The sequence below is a fragment of the Oncorhynchus keta genome, chromosome 4, assembly GCF_023373465.1.
Source record: "Oncorhynchus keta strain PuntledgeMale-10-30-2019 chromosome 4, Oket_V2, whole genome shotgun sequence".
In the NCBI taxonomy this organism is placed as follows: domain Eukaryota; kingdom Metazoa; phylum Chordata; class Actinopteri; order Salmoniformes; family Salmonidae; genus Oncorhynchus; species Oncorhynchus keta.
This window is the reverse complement of record NC_068424.1, coordinates 7,988,628-8,007,513: the sequence shown is the minus strand read 5'-3', so window position 1 is coordinate 8,007,513 and position 18,886 is coordinate 7,988,628. Positions and strand designations below refer to the sequence as shown.

Below are 18,886 nucleotides of genomic sequence, written 5' to 3'. Positions count from 1 at the left end.
AGAATGGAGACAGTGGGCGACAGAGAACAGATGTGTTTGGAGAACAGAGAGAATGGAGAGAGACACAAACAGGTGACAGACTGCACAGAGAGACTCAGAGAACAACAACAGAGATAAGTAAAGTACACAGTGGGAGACAGAGAACAGAGAGAATGGAGACAGAGAACAGAGAGAATGGAGACAGTGGGCAACAGAGAACAGAGAGAATGGAGACAGAGAGAATGGAGACAGAGAACAGAGAGAATGGAGACAGAGAACAGAGAGAATGGAGACAGAGAACAGAGAGAATGGAGACAGAGAACAGAGAGAATGGAGACAGTGGGAGACAGAGAACAGAGAGAATGGAGACAGAGAACAGAGAGAATGGAGACAGAGAACAGAGAGAATGGAGACAGAGAACAGAGAGAATGGAGACAGTGGGCGACAGAGAACAGAGAGAATGGAGACAGTGGGAGACAGAGAACAGAGAGAATGGAGACAGTGGGAGACAGAGAACAGAGAGAATGGAGACAGTGGGAGACAGAGAACAGAGAGAATGGAGACAGTGGGAGACAGAGAACAGACATGGAGAATGGAGACAGAGAACAGAGAGAATGGAGACAGAGAACAGAGAGAATGGAGACAGAGAGATGACAGAGAACAGAGAATGGAGAACAGAGAGAATGGAGACAGTGGGTGACAGACAGAATGGAACAGAGAGAATGGAGACACAGAGAGAATGGAGACAGTGGGGAGAACAGAGAATGGAACAGAACAGAGAATGGAGACAGAGAGAATGGAGACAGAGAACAGAGAGAATGGAGACAGAGAACAGAGAGAATGAGACAGTGGGAGACAGAGAACAGAGAGAATGGAGACAGTGGGAACAGAGAACAGAGAGAATGGAGACAGAGAACAGAGAACAATGGAGACAGTGAGAACAGAGAACAGAATGGAGACAGAGAGAATGGAGACAGAGAACAGAGAGAATGGAGACAGTGGGAAACAGAGAACAGAGAGAATGGAGACAGTGGGAGACAGAGAACAGAGAGAATGGAGACAGTGGGAAACAGAGAACAGAGAGAATGGAGACAGTGGGAAACAGAGAACAGAGAGAATGGAGACAGAGAACAGAGAGAATGGAGACAGTGGGAAACAGAGAACATAAAGAATGGAGACAGTGGGCGACAGAGAACAGAGAGAATGGAGACAGTGGGAAACAGAGAACATAGAGAATGGAGACAGTGGGAGAACAGAATGGAGACATAAAGAATGGAGACAGTGGGCGACAGAGAACAGAGAGAATGGAGACAGTGGGAAACAGAGAACAGAATGGAGAATGGAGACAGAGAACATAGAGAAAGAGCAGTGGAGACAGAGAACATGGAGACAGAGAAAAGAATGGAGACAGAGAACAGAATGGAGACAGTGGGAAACAGAGAACATAAAGAATGGAGACAGTGGGAAACAGAGAACATAAAGAATGGAGACAGTGGGCGACAGAGAACAGAGAGAATGGAGAAGGTGCGAGACAGAGAACAGAGAGAATGGAGACAGTGGGAGACAGAGAACATAAAGAATTGAGACAGTGGGAAACAGAGAACATAGAGAATGGAGACAGTGGGAGACAGATGGATGGAGAGAACAGAGGGTGAAAAGGACAAAGAGAGGTTTCCTTATTCTCTTGTTAACTCATCCACCATGTTTTCTAATGCTCAACCACACGTCCCTATAGCTGCATAACAAAGACATCAATAGCTTTTGCTCTTGTGTACATGCAGTGTCATTCCCCTCCTTGGCCAGCAGATGACAGTAGTCTTCATGGCATACAGACATGTCAAATGAGGTTCCCTATTTCATAATGGAAAGCTACAGCCCAGATTCATAGACATGTCTAGCGTTGCTATTAGATTCAAACAAAATTATATTTTAAAAATAAGTATGTATCCAAAGATACTCTGCCATAGCAATTAGGTTACAATTATGTACAAGCTCAAGGCATACTGAATTCCCATGATCACTTACACATAACGACAGGTTAATGTTTGATTCAATCTCTGAGTTCCATTCAATCTCTGAGTTCCATTCAATCTCTGAGTTCCATTCATTCAATCTCTGAGTTCCATTCAATCTCTGAGTTCCATTCATTCAATCTCTGAGTTCCATTCAATCTCTGAGTTCCATTCAATCTCTGAGTTCCATTCATTCAATCTCTGAGTTCCATTCATTCAATCTCTGAGTTCCATTCATTCAATCTCTGAGTTCCATTCATTCAATCTCTGAGTTCCATTCAATCTCTGAGTTCCATTCAATCTCTGAGTTCCATTCAATCTCTGAGTTCCATTCATTCAATCTCTGAGTTCCATTTTATCTCTGAGTTCCATTCATTCAATCTCTGAGTTCCATTCATTCAATCTCTGAGTTCCATTCATTTAATCTCTGAGTTCCATTCAATCTCTGAGTTCCATTTAATCTCTGAGTTCCATTCATTCAATCTCTGAGTTCCATTCATTCAATCTCTGAGTTCCATTCAATCTCTGAGTTCCATTCAATCTCTGAGTTCCATTCATTCAATCTCTGAGTTCCATTCAATCTCTGAGTTCCATTCATTCAATCTCTGAGTTCCATTCAATCTCTGAGTTCCATTCATTCAATCTCTGAGTTCCATTCAATCTCTGAGTTCCATTCATTCAATCTCTGAGTTCCATTCAATCTCTGAGTTCCATTCATTCAATCTCTGAGTTCCATTCAATCTCTGAGTTCCATTCATTCAATCTCTGAGTTCCATTCATTCAATCTCTGAGTTCCATTCATTCAATCTCTGAGTTCCATTTTATCTCCTACGAAGAAACAAAACAAGTAACCCTTTTATTGACGTTCCCTCTGATTTCAGGGTGAGGACGGTTTCCCTGGTTTCAAGGGTGACATGGGTCTCAAAGGTGACAGGGTGAGTTGACAACTCAATGATACTGATTCAGCCATCATCGTCATGTGTATGGTACACTTTCCACCATAGGCTACAGTAATGGTACAATATCAGATCTGTTGTCTGTTGGATGTACTCAGGGTGAGCTTGGTGTGCTTGGGCCCCGTGGTGAGGAAGGACCCGAGGGTCCCAAGGGAAGAGCAGGCCCCAACGGAGAGTCTGGCTCCATGGGGGGTGCTGGAGAGAAGGTGAAGTCTTAATTCTCACTCTCTACTTGTCCTGTGAGGTCAATCTGTTAGCAGAATATCCCCCAAGTCTGTGGAAATAGTTGAATTCCATTTTACTGTACAACTGTTTAAAACAGGAATAGGTTTCTGCACACTTCCAGTCAGATACATATTTCTAAGCTTTCGGTCAAACGACCTTCACATATGAATGTTTACCAATACATTTTGCTCATTCAAATAATAGTTTATGTTGACTTCTCTGTTGTCTTCAGGGAAAACTGGGTGTTCCAGGGTTACCCGGCTACCCAGGAAGACAAGGACCAAAGGTATGTAAACAAACCCACTCTGTGATGCCTATGAGGATTTCTGGGAAAACTTTAATCAAAAGCATCCCACAAAACCCAGCTCATCTCAGTAAACACACCAAACGCCTAAACTCTCATCTCAGTAAACACACCAAACACCTAAACTCTCATCTCAGTAAACACACCAAATGCCTAAACTCTTAGAAAGCCTAAACTCTGTCCCCATAGGATAGCTATTTTTTGGTTCAAGGAAGAAACCCTTTTGGTTCCATATAGAACCCTTTGTGTAAAGGACTCTACATGGAACTCAAAAGGGTTCTACCTGGAACCAAACATGGTTCTTCAAAGGGTTCTCCAATAGGAATAGCCGAAGAACCCTTTTAGGTTCTAGATAGCACCTTTTTTTTCTAAGAGTGTAGGAAGGAGTTTCCTGATGTCAGGACAGACATGGTTGTTCCTTGAAGAACATTCAGGGATTTTTCATCAGGGTTGTCCCATTGACATCAGGGTTGTCCCATTGACATTAGGGTTGTCCCATTGACATCAGGGTTGTCCCATTGACATCAGGGTTGTCCCATTGGCATCAGGGTTGTCCCATTAGCATCAGGGTTGTCCCATTGGCATCAGGGTTGTCCCATTGGCATTAGGGTTGTCCCATTGACATCAGGGTTGTCCCATTGACATCAGGGTTGTCCCATTGACATCAGGGTTGTCCCATTGACATCAGGGTTGTCCCATTGCCATCAGGGTTGTCCCATTGACATCAGGGTTGTCCCATTGACATCAGGGTTGTCCCATTGACATCAGGGTTGTCCCATTGACATTAGGGTTGTCCCATTGGCATCAGGGTTGTCCCATTGGCATCAGGGTTGTCCCATTGGCATCAGGGTTGTCCCATTGACATTAGGGTTGTCCCATTGACATCAGGGTTGTCCCATTGACATCAGGGTTGTCCCATTGACATCAGGGTTGTCCCATTGACATCAGGGTTGTCCCATTGACATCAGGGTTGTCCCATTGACATCATTGGGTTGTCCCATTGACATCAGGGTTGTCCCATTGACATTAGGGTTGTCCCATTGACATTAGGGTTGTCCCATTGGTTGTCCCATTGGCATCAGGGTTGTCCCATTGGCATCAGGGTTGTCCCATTGGCATCAGGGTTGTCCCATTGACATCAGGGTTGTCCCATTGACATCAGGGTTGTCCCATTGACATCAGGGTTGTCCCATTGACATCAGGGTTGTCCCATTGACATCAGGGTTGTCCCATTGACATCAGGGTTGTCCCATTGACATCAGGGTTGTCCCATTGACATCAGGGTTGTCCCATTGACATCAGGGTTGTCCCATTGACATCAGGGTTGTCCCATTGACATCAGGGTTGTCCCATTGACATCAGGGTTGTCACATTGGCTGACCTGTGTTTCAATAGATAACAATGATCCAATATGGAGGTACTGTTGATAGTGCCTGTCAGTCTTCATTCTTCTTACACCCAGAAACCAACCAGGCATATTGTGTCCTCTGAGACCTAGATGGTGGTGCACATTGAGAATTACGATCATCTCCAGTCAAACACAGACAGGTAGAGTTGGTAATTAGTATCATATCACGTCCCCTAACAGGATATACATGCCCTACTACATTACATCCAGCAATATGCTGTTCAGCAAACCACTGGCAATATGGATTAAAAGATTACAAACATTATGCTGGAAGATTATGTGGCATTCCGTGAGATGGTGTCTAATACATACTCTAATACATACTCATTTACGCCTGAGAGCTATCAGAAGTTCCATTTTTTTTAGAAAGTGAACTATGGAAGTGTTGCCATGGGTGTCTGAAAGCACAGCCTTTGGGTTTAGAATTATGGCAGTTTCATAGTGATACATTTGTAATCTTTCAAACTCGTGAGTGTTTGGCCCTATCTACTTCCATCACATGACTTTGTGAATTCAGGCTTAGAAAATACTATACCTAAAGCTTTGAGATGGGAAAATAAAACGCTGGATTGATTTCATGTTTGAATGCTTTCGTGAACACCAGGACTGGAAGTATACGGGTAAAGCTCGTTTTGAATCTCGGTCTCGGCCTTCGCAACAAAGAGCCATAATTAGAAAGCAGAATGTCTTCATTGAACTGTGTGTGTGTGTGTGTGTGTGTGTGTGTGTGTGTGTGTGTGTGTGTGTGTGTGTGTGTGTGTGTGTGTGTGTGTGTGCGTGTGCGTGCGCGTGCGCGCGCGTGCGCGCCCAAATCAGTGGTTTTCATTTTGATGTTGTTTGGCATCTGTTCCATTTACTCATGTGATATGTTATCTCAAAAGACTGTTTACAAAGACATCATGATATTTGAAGTCCTTACAAACAAAGGGAGAGAGTGTGTGTTTGTGTTTCATTTCCTTATCGTGTAAACTACATTTTGTACCACATTCATATCGTTTTATTCTGATGGTGATGTCATGAGCTCGTCACCGTTCAGCCGAGGAGTGTTCTGTTGTCTGTGTTGTCTGTCCATGGCACGGTGCAGGCTGGGTACAGACTCATCATATGACGGAGCTCTCTGTGTCTCCTATATACTAATAGAGGTTGACAGTCAACAACAACAAATGAAAGCAAAAAAAAACTCTCAAATAATTCCTCGTGACATGGATATACTGATTCCCGACCCGCCATTTGTTCTCGTTGATCTGCAGGGTTCCAGCGGCTTCCCAGGCTTCCCAGGGGCCAACGGAGAGAAAGGAGCCAGGGTAAAAAATAAATAGTCCCATCGCTGTTTCTGTTTTTGTATGGCAATCACACACACTGTATTATAACACAGGGTAGTTTATTCCTGTTGTAAAAGCATTTGATTGATGACTTTGCACAAAATACAACCCCCGAGAATCAATGTGAAAGAGATGGTGAAACTATTGTTTGTTTTCGATGCTTTCCTTTCCAATCTTCAACAGAAAGAAAGTCACACTCACCTCGAGTGTTTTAGCACAGACCTGGACTGTTGCTTTGAGAACAACTTACTGAGAACGTTTAGGCTGAATTGATCTTGAGGTTTCTGAATTAAATGAAATGTCTTACACTTGTCTGTTCTTCCAAAGGGCGTGGCGGGCAAAACCGGTCCAAGGGGACAAAGAGGTCCAACGGTATGTCCTCCTACCTCAAAGTTCTCCTACCTCACAGTTCTCCTACCTCACAGTCCTCCTACCTCACAGTCCTCCTACCTCACAGTCCTCCTACCTCACAGTCCTCCTACCTCACAGTCCTCCTACCCCACAGTCCTCCTACCTCACAGTCCTCCTACCTCACAGTTCTCCTATCTCACAGTCCTCCTACCTCACAGTCCTCCTACCTCACAGTTCTCATATCTCACAGTCCTCCTACCTCACAGTCCTCCTACCTCACAGTCCTCCTACCTCACAGTCCTCCTACCTCACAGTTCTCCTATCTCACAGTCCTCCTACCTCACAGTCCTCCTACCTCACAGTCCTCCTATCTCACAGTCCTCCTATCTCACAGTCCTCCTATCTCACAGTCCTCCTACCTCACAGTTCTCCTATCTCACAGTCCTCCTACCTCACAGTCCTCTTATCCCACAGTCCTCCTACCTCACAGTCCTCCTACCTCACAGTCCTCCTACCTCACAGTCCTCCTACCTCACAGTCCTCCTACCACACAGTCCTCCTATCTCACAGTCCTCCTACCTCAGTCCTCCTACCTCACAGTCCTCCTACCTCACAGTCCTCCTACCTCACAGTCCTCCTATCCCACAGTCCTCCTATCCCACAGTCCTCCTATCCCACAGTCCTCCTATCTCACAGTCCTGCTATCCCACAGTCCTCCTACCTCACAGTCCTCCTATCCCACAGTCCTCCTATCCCACAGTCCTCCTACCTCACAGTCCTCCTACCTCACAGTTCTCCTTCCTCACAGTCCTCCTACCTCACAGTCCTCCTACCTCACAGTCCTCCTCCCTCACAGTCCTCCTCCCTCACAGTCCTCCTTCCTCACAGTCCTCCTACCTCACAGCCCTCCTATCTCACAGTCCTCCTACCTCAAAGTCCTCCTACCTCAAAGTCCTCCTACCTCACAGTCCTCCTACCTCACAGTCCTCCTACCTCACAGTTCTCCTTCCTCACAGTCCTCCTACCTCACAGTCCTCCTATCCCACAGTCCTCCTATCCCACAGTCCTCCTATCCCACAGTCCTCCTACCTCACAGTCCTCCTACCTCACAGTCCTGCTACCTCACATTCAGTATTGCATGAAGTCTTACCTGATCTCATGTGTGTATTCTGAGCTTTGTCCTCCCCTGTCTCACAGGGTCCACGAGGTGGTCGGGGTGCTAGAGGTTCAACAGGCAAGCCAGGCCCTAAGGTAACTACACTCTCCATCTCAAAGAGATGGTAATACCTACAGTGTATAACTGGTTAATATCTATGTAAACGATGTGTCATTTATTACGGTGTCCACTTGGGAAACAGTAGACCATCTGATGCTGATTTCCTGTGTTGTTGTGTTTCGCAGGGCACCGCGGGCAACGATGGGCCACCTGGCCCGCCTGGCGAGAGAGTACGTCCCATAAGGCACTGCTTCCAAGGGGGGATGGGTTATGGTCCAGGGTAGGGTGCTGACCCATCAATAATGAAATCTGAAAAGGCTTTTGGAATAAGAAGCAGTTAAGCAGTTAAACCTCTGATGTTTCCAGGGTAGTTCTGACTGCCTGTCTGACATAGTGGTAGGGTTGACCTGGACAAGTGGTGTTCACCAATGGAAGCAAGGAAGCTACACTACACTGGACCATACTACACCACACCCTACTATACTACACCCTACTATACTGCACCCTACTATACACACTACTACACTACACCCTACTACACCACACCATACTACACCACACCCTACTATACACACTACTACACTACACCCTACTACACCACACCATACTACACCACACCCTACTATACACACTACTACACTACACCCTACTACACCACACCATACTACACCACACCCTACTATACACACTACTACACTACACCCTACTACACCACACCATACTACACCACACCCTACTATACACACTACTACACTACACCCTACTACACCACACCATACTACACCACACCCTACTATACACACTACTACACTACACCCTACTACACCACACCATACTACACCACACCCTACTATACACACTACTACACTACACCCTACTACACCACACCATACTACACCACACCCTACTATACTGCACCCTACTATACTGCACCCTACTATACTACACCCTACTATACCACACCCTACTATATTACACCATACTACACTACACCCTACTACACCACACCATACTACACCACACCCTACTATACCACACCCTACTATACTACACCATACTACACCACACCCTACTACACAACACCCTACTACACAACACCCTACTATACCACACCCTACTATACCACACCCTACTACACCACACCATACTACACCACACCCTACTACACCACACCCTACTATACTACACCCTACTACACCAGACCATACTACAACACACCCTACTATACTACACCCTACTACACCAGACCATACTACACCACACCATACTACACCATACCCTACTATACCACACCCTACTATACTACACCATACTATACTGCACCCTACTACACCACACCCTACTATACTACACCATACTATACTGCACCCCACTACACTACACCCTACTATACTACACCCTACTATACTACACCATACTATACTGCACCCTACTACACCACACCCTACTATACTACACCATACTATACTGCACCCTACTACACCACACCCTACTATACTACACCATACTATACTGCACCCCACTACACTACACCCTACTATACCACACCCTACTGTACTACACCATACTATACTGCACCCCACTACACTACACCCTACTATACTACACCATACTATACTGCACCCAACTATACTACACCCTACTATACTACACCATACTATACTGCAACCCACTACACTACACCCTACTATACTACACCATACTATACTGCACCATACTACACTACACCCTACTATACTACACCATAGTATACTGCACCCTACTACACCACACCCTACTATACACCATACTATACTGCACCATACTATACTGCACCCTACTACACTACACCCTACTATACTGCACCCTACTACACCACACCCTACTACACCACACCCTACTATACTACATCACACCCTACTATACTACACCATACTACATCACACCATAATATACCACACCCTACTATACTACACTACACCACACCATACTATACCCCGCCCTACTATACCACACCATACTATACCACACCATAATACACCACACCCTACCATACTACACCACACCATACTAAACCACACCATACTATACCACACCATACTATACCACACCATACTATACCACACCATAATACACCACACCATTCTACACTACACCACACCATACTATACAACACCATACTATACCACACCATACTATACCCCACCATAATACACCACACCATACTACACTACACAATAATACACCACACCATACTATACTACACCATACTACACCACACCATACTACACTACACCGTACTATACTACACCATACTACACTACACCATACTATACCACACCATACTACACTACACCATACTATACTACACCATACACAACACCACACCATACTACACTACACCATCCTACGTCACACCATACACCACACCATACTACGCCACACCATACTATACTACACCATAATACACCACACCCTACTATACTATACAACACCATACTATACTACACTACACTACATCACACCACACCATACTATACTATACCACACCATACTATACTACGCCATACTACACTACACCATACACCACACCATACTACGCCACACCATACTACACTACACCACACCATACTACGCCACACCATAATATACTACACCACACCATACTACACCACACCATACTATACCATGCCCTACTACGTCACACCATACTACACTAAACCATACTACACTAAACCATACTACACCACACCATACTACACCACACCACACTACACCACACCATACTACACTACACAATACTACACCACACCATACTATACCACACCACACTACACCACACCATACTACACTACACAATACTTTACTATACTACACTATACTACACCACACCATACTACACTCTACTACACCACAGCCTGCTACACCACAGCCTACTACACTACACCCGGCTATACTACACCTTACTATACTACGCCACACCACACCCTACTATACTACACCACACCCTACTATACTACACCATACTATACTACACCATACTACATCACACCATACTACACCACACCATACTATACTACACTATACTACACCACACCATACTACACTCTACTACACCACAGCCTGCTACACCACACCCTACTATACTACACCATGCTATACTACACCATACTACATCACACTACACTACACCACACGACACCATACTATACCACGCCCTACTATACCACACCATAATACACCACACCCTACTATACCACACCATACTATACTATACCACACCATACTACACTACACCATAATACACCACACCATACTATACTACACCATATTACACCACACCATACTATACTACACCATACTACACCACACCATACTACACTACACCATACTACACCACACCATACTATGCCACACCATACTATACTACACCATACTACACCATACTACACTACACCACACCATACTATACTACACCATACACCTCACCATACACTACACCATACTATACTACACCATACTACACCACACCATACTATACTACACCATACTACACTACACCATACACCACACCATACTACACCACACCATACTACACTACACCATACACCACACCATACTATACTACACCATACACCACACCATACACTACACCATACTATACTACACCATACTACACCACACCATACTATACTACACCATACTACACTACACCATACACCACACCATACTACACCACACCATACTATACTACACCATACTACACTACACCATACACCACACCATACTACACCACACCATACTACACTACACCATACAGCAAACCATACTACGCCACACCATACTACACTACACCATACACCACACCATACTACACCACACCATACTACACTAAATCATAATACACCACACCATACAATACTACACCATACTACACCACACCATACAATACTACACCATACTATACTACACCATACTACACTACACCATACACCATACTATACTACACCATACTACACTACACCCTACTATACTACACCATACTGTACTACACCATACTATACACACCATACACCATACTATACTACAACATACTGTACTACACCATACTATACTATACTACACCATATGCCATACTATACTATACTACACCATACTACACTACACCATACTATACTACCCCCATACTACACCACACCATACTATACTACACCATACTACACCACACCATACTACACTACACCATACTATACCACACCATACTATACTACACCATACTATACTACACCATACTACACCACACCATACTATACTACACCATACTACACCACGCCATACTACACTACGCCATACTACACTACACCATACTATACTACACCATACACCATACTACACTACATCATACTACACCACACCATACTATACTACACCATACTATACTACACCATACACCATACTATACTACACCATACTACACCGCACCATACTATACTACACCATACTACACCACACCATACTATACTACACCATACACCATACTACACTACACCATACTACACCACACCATACTATACTACACCATACTATACTACACCATACTACACCACACCATACTATACTACACCATACTACACCACACCATACTGTACTATACCATACTACACCACACCATACTATATTACACCATACTACACCATACTATACTACACCATACTATACTACACCATGCTATACTACACCATACACCATACTACACTACACCATACTACACCATGCCATACTATACTACACCATACTATACTACACCATACTACACCACACCATACTATACCAAACCATACTATACTACACAATACTACACCGCACCACAACCAACATCACCCACCCAACCATGTCTAGCCACACCAGATCAGGCAGCAGCATCATCTCTGAGGCTAGCAAAACTTATGATTGTCTGCCACACTACTATTAGGAGCATCTCATTGCTAAGACTCCGATTGCCCCCCCCAATACACCCCACCCCCTGCTTCCATTCTCTGATTGTCTCTCTGGTTATTCCAGGGACCTCAAGGACCCCAGGGCCCCGTCGGTTTCTCAGGACCAAAGGGCCCCACAGTAAGTATCCTCTCAGCTAGTGTCATGGTCATATTTCCAGGTTGAAGGAAAGCAATGCAGTTGTAAAGGGTGGGCTACATATTGTGCTGTTTCACTGATTGGGTGTTGTAATCATTACTGTTACTGAAGCAGAACCGTGTTTCTCATCATCCTCTAGCCAGAAGACAAGCGTTCATTTCCTCCTATTGATTTGTGCTTGATTCATAGTTTTGACTTAACCTTGGCCGATAGTCAGCCCTGTTTCCGCTTTGCTCCATAACAGAACAAGGCATTACTGTGGCGGACGGACAGGTTTTCGTTTAAAAATAGTTATATTTTGAAATATTTTCCATGTATTTGTAATAGAACAAGAAAACTGATTAGATTTGGTCAATACTATGAGAATCCACCATTAGATGTGGAGGTGTTCCTCTCCTTCACGTATCAGACGTTGATAGAGTCTAAGTTCTCTATGTGGTTCATAGGGACCACCTGGAAAGGACGGGCTGCCTGGCCACCCTGGTCAGAGAGGATCGATGGTGAGTGTTCCAGTCCCGCCCCCTCCCTCGTTAGAGCTGTCACACACCTGGGCTCACCTGGCCAGTGGACTCGGACAGACACTTTCTGCCAGGTGTGGAACATAACCATGCAGACTGACTCTGCTCTCTCTGTGGCGGGAAAACCCTTCCTGACCAGACAACTTTTTCACACCTGGATGGATTTGTCTCCTCAAGTCTGCATGGTTTTATAGCAGCAGAAGCTCAGGTGTTAGACAGCTCACTGTTAGTCTGCAGACACACAGACTTTCTCCTCTGGTTAACCTGAGGTGTTTATGCTTCAGAGACAGATGGGAATCTCTACAGCCAATCAAATGTTAAATTAAATCAAATCAAATTCAATTTTGTTGGTCACATACACATATTGCAGGTGTAGAGAAATGCTTGTGTTCCTAGCTCTAACAGTGCAGTAGTATCTAACAATTCACAACAATACACACACATCTAAAAGTAAAATAATCGAATTAAGAAATATATAAATATTAGGACGAGCATTGTCGGAGTCGCATTGACTAAAATACAACAGGACAAAGTAAATACAGTAGAGTTGCTCAGAAAGTATTCAGACCCCTTGACCTTTTTCCACATTTTGTTAGGTTACAGCCTTATTCTAAAATGGATTAAATAAAATAAAAATCCCACTACACACTGTACCCCAAAGACAAAAACAGGTTTTTAGAAATGTTTGCTGATTTATTCTGTGTTGTTGAATTTTCTGTTTGCTCGGGCGAAGTTGTCTATTTGTCTAACAAGGAGGAACAGGGTTGAAGATGGGAGGGGATAACAGACCCTTTACTATTGTTTAATGGGATGGTCTCTGCGCGCCTCAGGGTGGAATTTGACTTCTATAGAATGATAAAGTGTGGAGATGTTTCAGGAGATATGGTGTGTTGGGGAGCTGTCTGTATATCTGGGGAAGATGTTTTGGATATACGGTTGGAGAAGTGGTGAGGTTTTGGGTATTGTGATGTGTGGTTTTGTATTGTTGGGTAGAGGGCAAGGTCAGTATGCAGTACAGGGGATATTAGCTTTTTCAGGGGAGGGGGGTTGTGAGTTTTTAATGAAATGAGGATGTATCGTTACAGAAAGACAACAACTCATAATTCTCTCTCTGTCTCTCTGTAACAGTAAATATTACACTCACACAAGTTCCAAAACAATAGATACATTTCAAATATCATATTATGTCTATATACAATGTTGTAATGATGTGAAAATAGTTAAAGTACAAAAGGGAAAATAAATAAACATAAATATGGTGTTTGTTCTTCACTGGTTGCCCTTTTCTTGTGGCAACAGGTCACAAATATTGCTACTGTGATGTCACACTGTTATATTTCACACAATAGATTTATCAAAATTGGATTTGTTTTTCAAATTCTTTGTGGTTCTTTGTAATCTGAGGGAAATATGTCTCTAATATATTGGACAGGAGGTTAGGAAGTGCAGCTCAGTTTCCACCTCATTTTGTGAGCACATAGCCTGTCAACTAACATCAAGGCGGTGGCCCGTTCCTGTAGGTTCATGCTCTACAACATCCGCAGAGTACGACCCTGCCTCACACAGGAAGCGGCGCAGGTCCTAATCCAGGCACTTGTCATCTCCCGTCTGGATTACTGCAACTCGCTGTTGGCTGGGCTCCCTGCCTGTGCCATTAAACCCCTACAACTCATCCAGAACGCTGCAGCCCGTCTGGTGTTCAACCTTCCCAAGTTCTCTCACGTCACCCCGCTCCTCCGCTCTCTCCACTGGCTTCCAGTTGAAGCTCGCATCCGCTACAAGACCATGGTGCTCGCCTACGGAGCTGTGAGGGGAACGGCACCTCAGTACCTCCAGGCTCTGATGAGGCCCTACACCCAAACAAGGGCACTGCGTTCATCCACCTCTGGCCTGCTCGCCTCCCTACCACTGAGGAAGTACAGTTCCCGCTCAGCCCAGTCAAAACTGTTCGCTGCTCTGGCCCCCCAATGGTGGAACAAACTCCCTCACGACGCCAGGACAGCGGAGTCAATCACCACCTTCCGGAGACACCTGAAACCCCACCTCTTTAAGGAATACCTAGGATAGGATAAGTAATCCTTCTCACCCCCCTAAAAGATTTAGATGCACTATTGTAAAGTGGCTGTTCCACTGGATGTCAAAAGGTGAATGCACCAATTTGTAAGTCGCTCTGGATAAGAGCGTCTGCTAAATGACTTAAATGTAATGTAAATGTCTTCTCTTAAAAAGAGCAGTATTTCATTTTTGATCTGCCCGTTTTAAGCGCAATATTTTGTCACGAAAAGATGCTCGACTATGCTTGGAATTGATAGTTTTGGAAAGAAGACACTCTGACGTTTCCAGAACTGCAAAGATTTTCACTGAGTCTGTTCAAAACAAGAGTCAAATCAGGATTTTCGTTTTAAGTTTGGGTCAGAATCACAGGAATGGGACACTTCAGTCAGGTGTCTGCAGCATTGTGATTTGTAGGCATATCATTTTGACCATAAGAGGAAGGTTTGGGAAATATTTCAGGTACCAGTATTTTTCCATCCGAATCAGAGGTGCACGCTTCCAGGGAAGGCATTTCAATGAAGAGATATATGACAAAACATTGAATTGATTCAAACAACATTTTCCATGTTTCAGTCGATATTATGGATTTTGATCGTTTAGGTGACTGAATTTTCGGTTAGTTTCGGTAGCTCAAATGCATAGTAACAAAATCCTACACAAGCATCTTTCAGGAAAAACTGGACATGTGCTATGTAACTGAGAGTCTCCTCATTGAAACATCTGAAGTTCTTCAAAGGTAAATTACACTTTGCTGGATATTTTTGCAGAATGCTCTAGCTATCTCTCAAATTATTGATCTGGTTCTCATATTTTGAAAATCTCAGGATTGTTAAGAAAAGGATCTGAGGGCAGGCATATTTATTTCATTTCATTTGCAATTTTCAGAAATCGCTAATGTTCGTTATGGTAATGAGCTTGAGGCTCTGGTCTCTGTCTACGGCGGCCTTTCTCAAAAGCAAGGCTATGCTCACTGAGTCTGTTCACAGTCAAATCTTTCCTTAAGTTTGGGTCAGTCACAGTGGGTCAGTCACTAGGTGAAGGCTTTTTTACGGAAGGTTTGGGAAATATTTCCTATTAGGTGGTTGTAGAATTGAACGTCTCTTTCCTGGATTTTGATCATTAGAGGGTATCGGCATAATTCTGCTCTGCATGCATTATTTGGTGTTCTACGTTGTACACTGGGGATATTTTTTGCAGAATTCTCTCTCTCAGAATTATCTTTCTCTCTCTCTGGGTCTCTCTCTCTCTGGTTCTCCCTGTCTCTCTGTTGCTCTCTGTCTTTCTCTGGTTCTCTCTGGTTCTCTCTCTGTCTCTCTGGTTCTCTCTGGTTCTCTCTTTCTCTCTCTGATTCTCTATGTCTCTCTCTCTCTCTCTGGTTCTCTCTCTGGTTCTCTCTTTCTCTCTGTCTCTCTCTGTCTCTCTCTGGTTCTCTCAGTTTCTTTCAGTCTCTCTGTCTCTCTCTGGTTCTCTCTGGTTTTCTCTGTCTCTCTCTGTCCCTCTCTGGTTCTCTCTGTCTCTCTATGTCTCTCTCTCTCTCTGGTTCTCTCTATCTCTCTCTGTCTCTCTCTGTCTCTCTGTTTCTCTCTCTCTGTTTCTCTCTCTCTGTTTCGCTCTGTTTCTCTCTCTGTTTCTCTCTCTCTCTGGTTCTCTCTGGTTCTCTCTGGTTCTCTCTGTCTCTCTGTCCCTCTGGTTCTCTCTGTCTCTCTGTCTCTCTCCCTCTCTCTGTTTCGCTCTGTTTCTCTCTCTCTCTCTGTCTCTCTCTGTCCCTCTCTGGTTCTCTATGTCTCTCTATGTCTCTCTCCCTCTCTCTGTTTCTCTCTCTCTCTCTGTTTCTCTCTCTCTGGTTCTCTCTCTCTCTCTGGTTCTCTCTCTCGATCTCTGTCGCTGGTTCTCTCTCTCGATCTCTGCTTTCTTTCTTAACAGCAAGGCTATGCTCACTGAGTCTGTTCATAGTCAAAGCTTTCCTTAAGTTTGGGTCAGTCACAGTGGGTCAGTCACAGTGGGTCAGTCACAGTGGGTCAGTCACAGTGATTCTGCCTGTGTGTACTCTCTGTTCAGGGCCAAATAACATTCTAGTTCGGTCTATTTTTTTAATACTTTCCAATGTGTCAAGTAATTGTAGTTGAGTTTTCTCATGATTTGTTTGGGTCTAATTGAGCTGCTGTCCTGCATCTCTGTGGGGTGTGTTTGTGTTTGTGAACAGAGCCCCAGGACCAGCTTGCTAAGGGGACTCTTCTCCAGGTTCATCTCTCTGTAGGTGATGGCTTTGTTATGGAAGGTTTGGGAAATATTTCCTATTAGGTGGTTGTAGAATTGAACGTCTCTTTCCTGGATTTTGATCATTAGAGGGTATCGGCATAATTCTGCTCTGCATGCATTATTTGGTGTTCTACGTTGTACACTGGGGATATTTTTTGCAGAATTCTCTCTCTCAGAATTCTCTCTCTCTCTCTCTGGTTCTCCCTGTCTCTCTGTTGCTCTCTGTCTTTCTCTGGTTCTCTCTCTGTCTCTCTCTGGTTCTCCCTGGTTCTCTCTGTCTTTCTCTGATTCTCTCTGTCTTTGTCTCTCTCTGATTCTCTCTGTCTGTCTCTCTCTGATTCTCTCTGTCTGTCTCTCTGGTTCTCTCTGGTTCTCTTTGGTTCTCTCTGTCTCTCTCTGTCTCTCTCTGGTTCTCTCTGTCTCTCTCTGGTTCTCTCTGTTTCTCTCTGTTTCTCTCTGTTTCTCTCTGTTTCTCTCTGGTTCTCTCTGGTTCTCTCTGGTTCTCTCTGGTTCTCTCTGGTTCTCTCTGTCTCTCTCTGGTTCTCTCTGGTTCTCTCTGATTCTCTCTGTCTGTCTCTCTCTGGTTCTCTCTCTCTCTCTCTCTGTCTCTCTGGTTCTCTCTGTCTCTCTCTGTCTCTCTCTGTCTCTCTCTGTCTCTCTCTGTCTCTCTCTGTCTCTCTCTGTCTCTCTCTGTCTCTCTCTGTCTCTCTTGTTCTCTTTGGTTCTCTTTGGTTCTCTCTGTCTCTCTCTGTCTCTCTCTGTCTCTCTCTGTCTCTCTCTGTCTCTCTCTGTCTCTCTCTGTTTCTCTCTGGTTCTCTTTGGTTCTCTCTGTCTCTCTCTGTCTCTCTCTGTCTCTCTCTGTCTCTCTCTGTTTCTCTCTGGTTCTCTCTGGTTCTCTCTGGTTCTCTCTGGTTCTCTCTGTCTCTCCCTGTCTCTCTCTGGTTATCTCTGTCTCTCTCTGGGCCAGGTCCTTCAGGGTGATGTAGTCATGTGATGTTGGAGAGAGAGAGTCTGATAGAGCGAAACACATCCTGAGCTCAGAGACTAGACTACCCCAGAGTCCCCGACACACGCAGACACAAGCCTGTCTTAATGCAGCCAGAGGGTGTGTTTCTTCCCTCCCTGGTCAATTCCAATTGAATACATTAAATTCAGGAAGTGATTTTAAT

The 18,886-nt window shown here is 44.3% G+C and overlaps 1 protein-coding gene across 1 annotated transcript in view; it reads left to right on the top strand.

The window, feature by feature from the left end:
* Positions 1–18,886, top strand: part of LOC118382292 (collagen alpha-1(XI) chain-like) — a 232,488-nt gene that overhangs the window by 115,267 nt on the left and 98,335 nt on the right. The window contains 9 exon segments of the mRNA XM_052498236.1: positions 2,873–2,926; positions 3,046–3,153; positions 3,405–3,458; positions 6,135–6,188; positions 6,534–6,578; positions 7,755–7,808; positions 7,959–8,003; positions 12,814–12,867; positions 13,332–13,385. Coding sequence (XP_052354196.1) covers positions 2,873–2,926; positions 3,046–3,153; positions 3,405–3,458; positions 6,135–6,188; positions 6,534–6,578; positions 7,755–7,808; positions 7,959–8,003; positions 12,814–12,867; positions 13,332–13,385 — 522 coding nt within the window.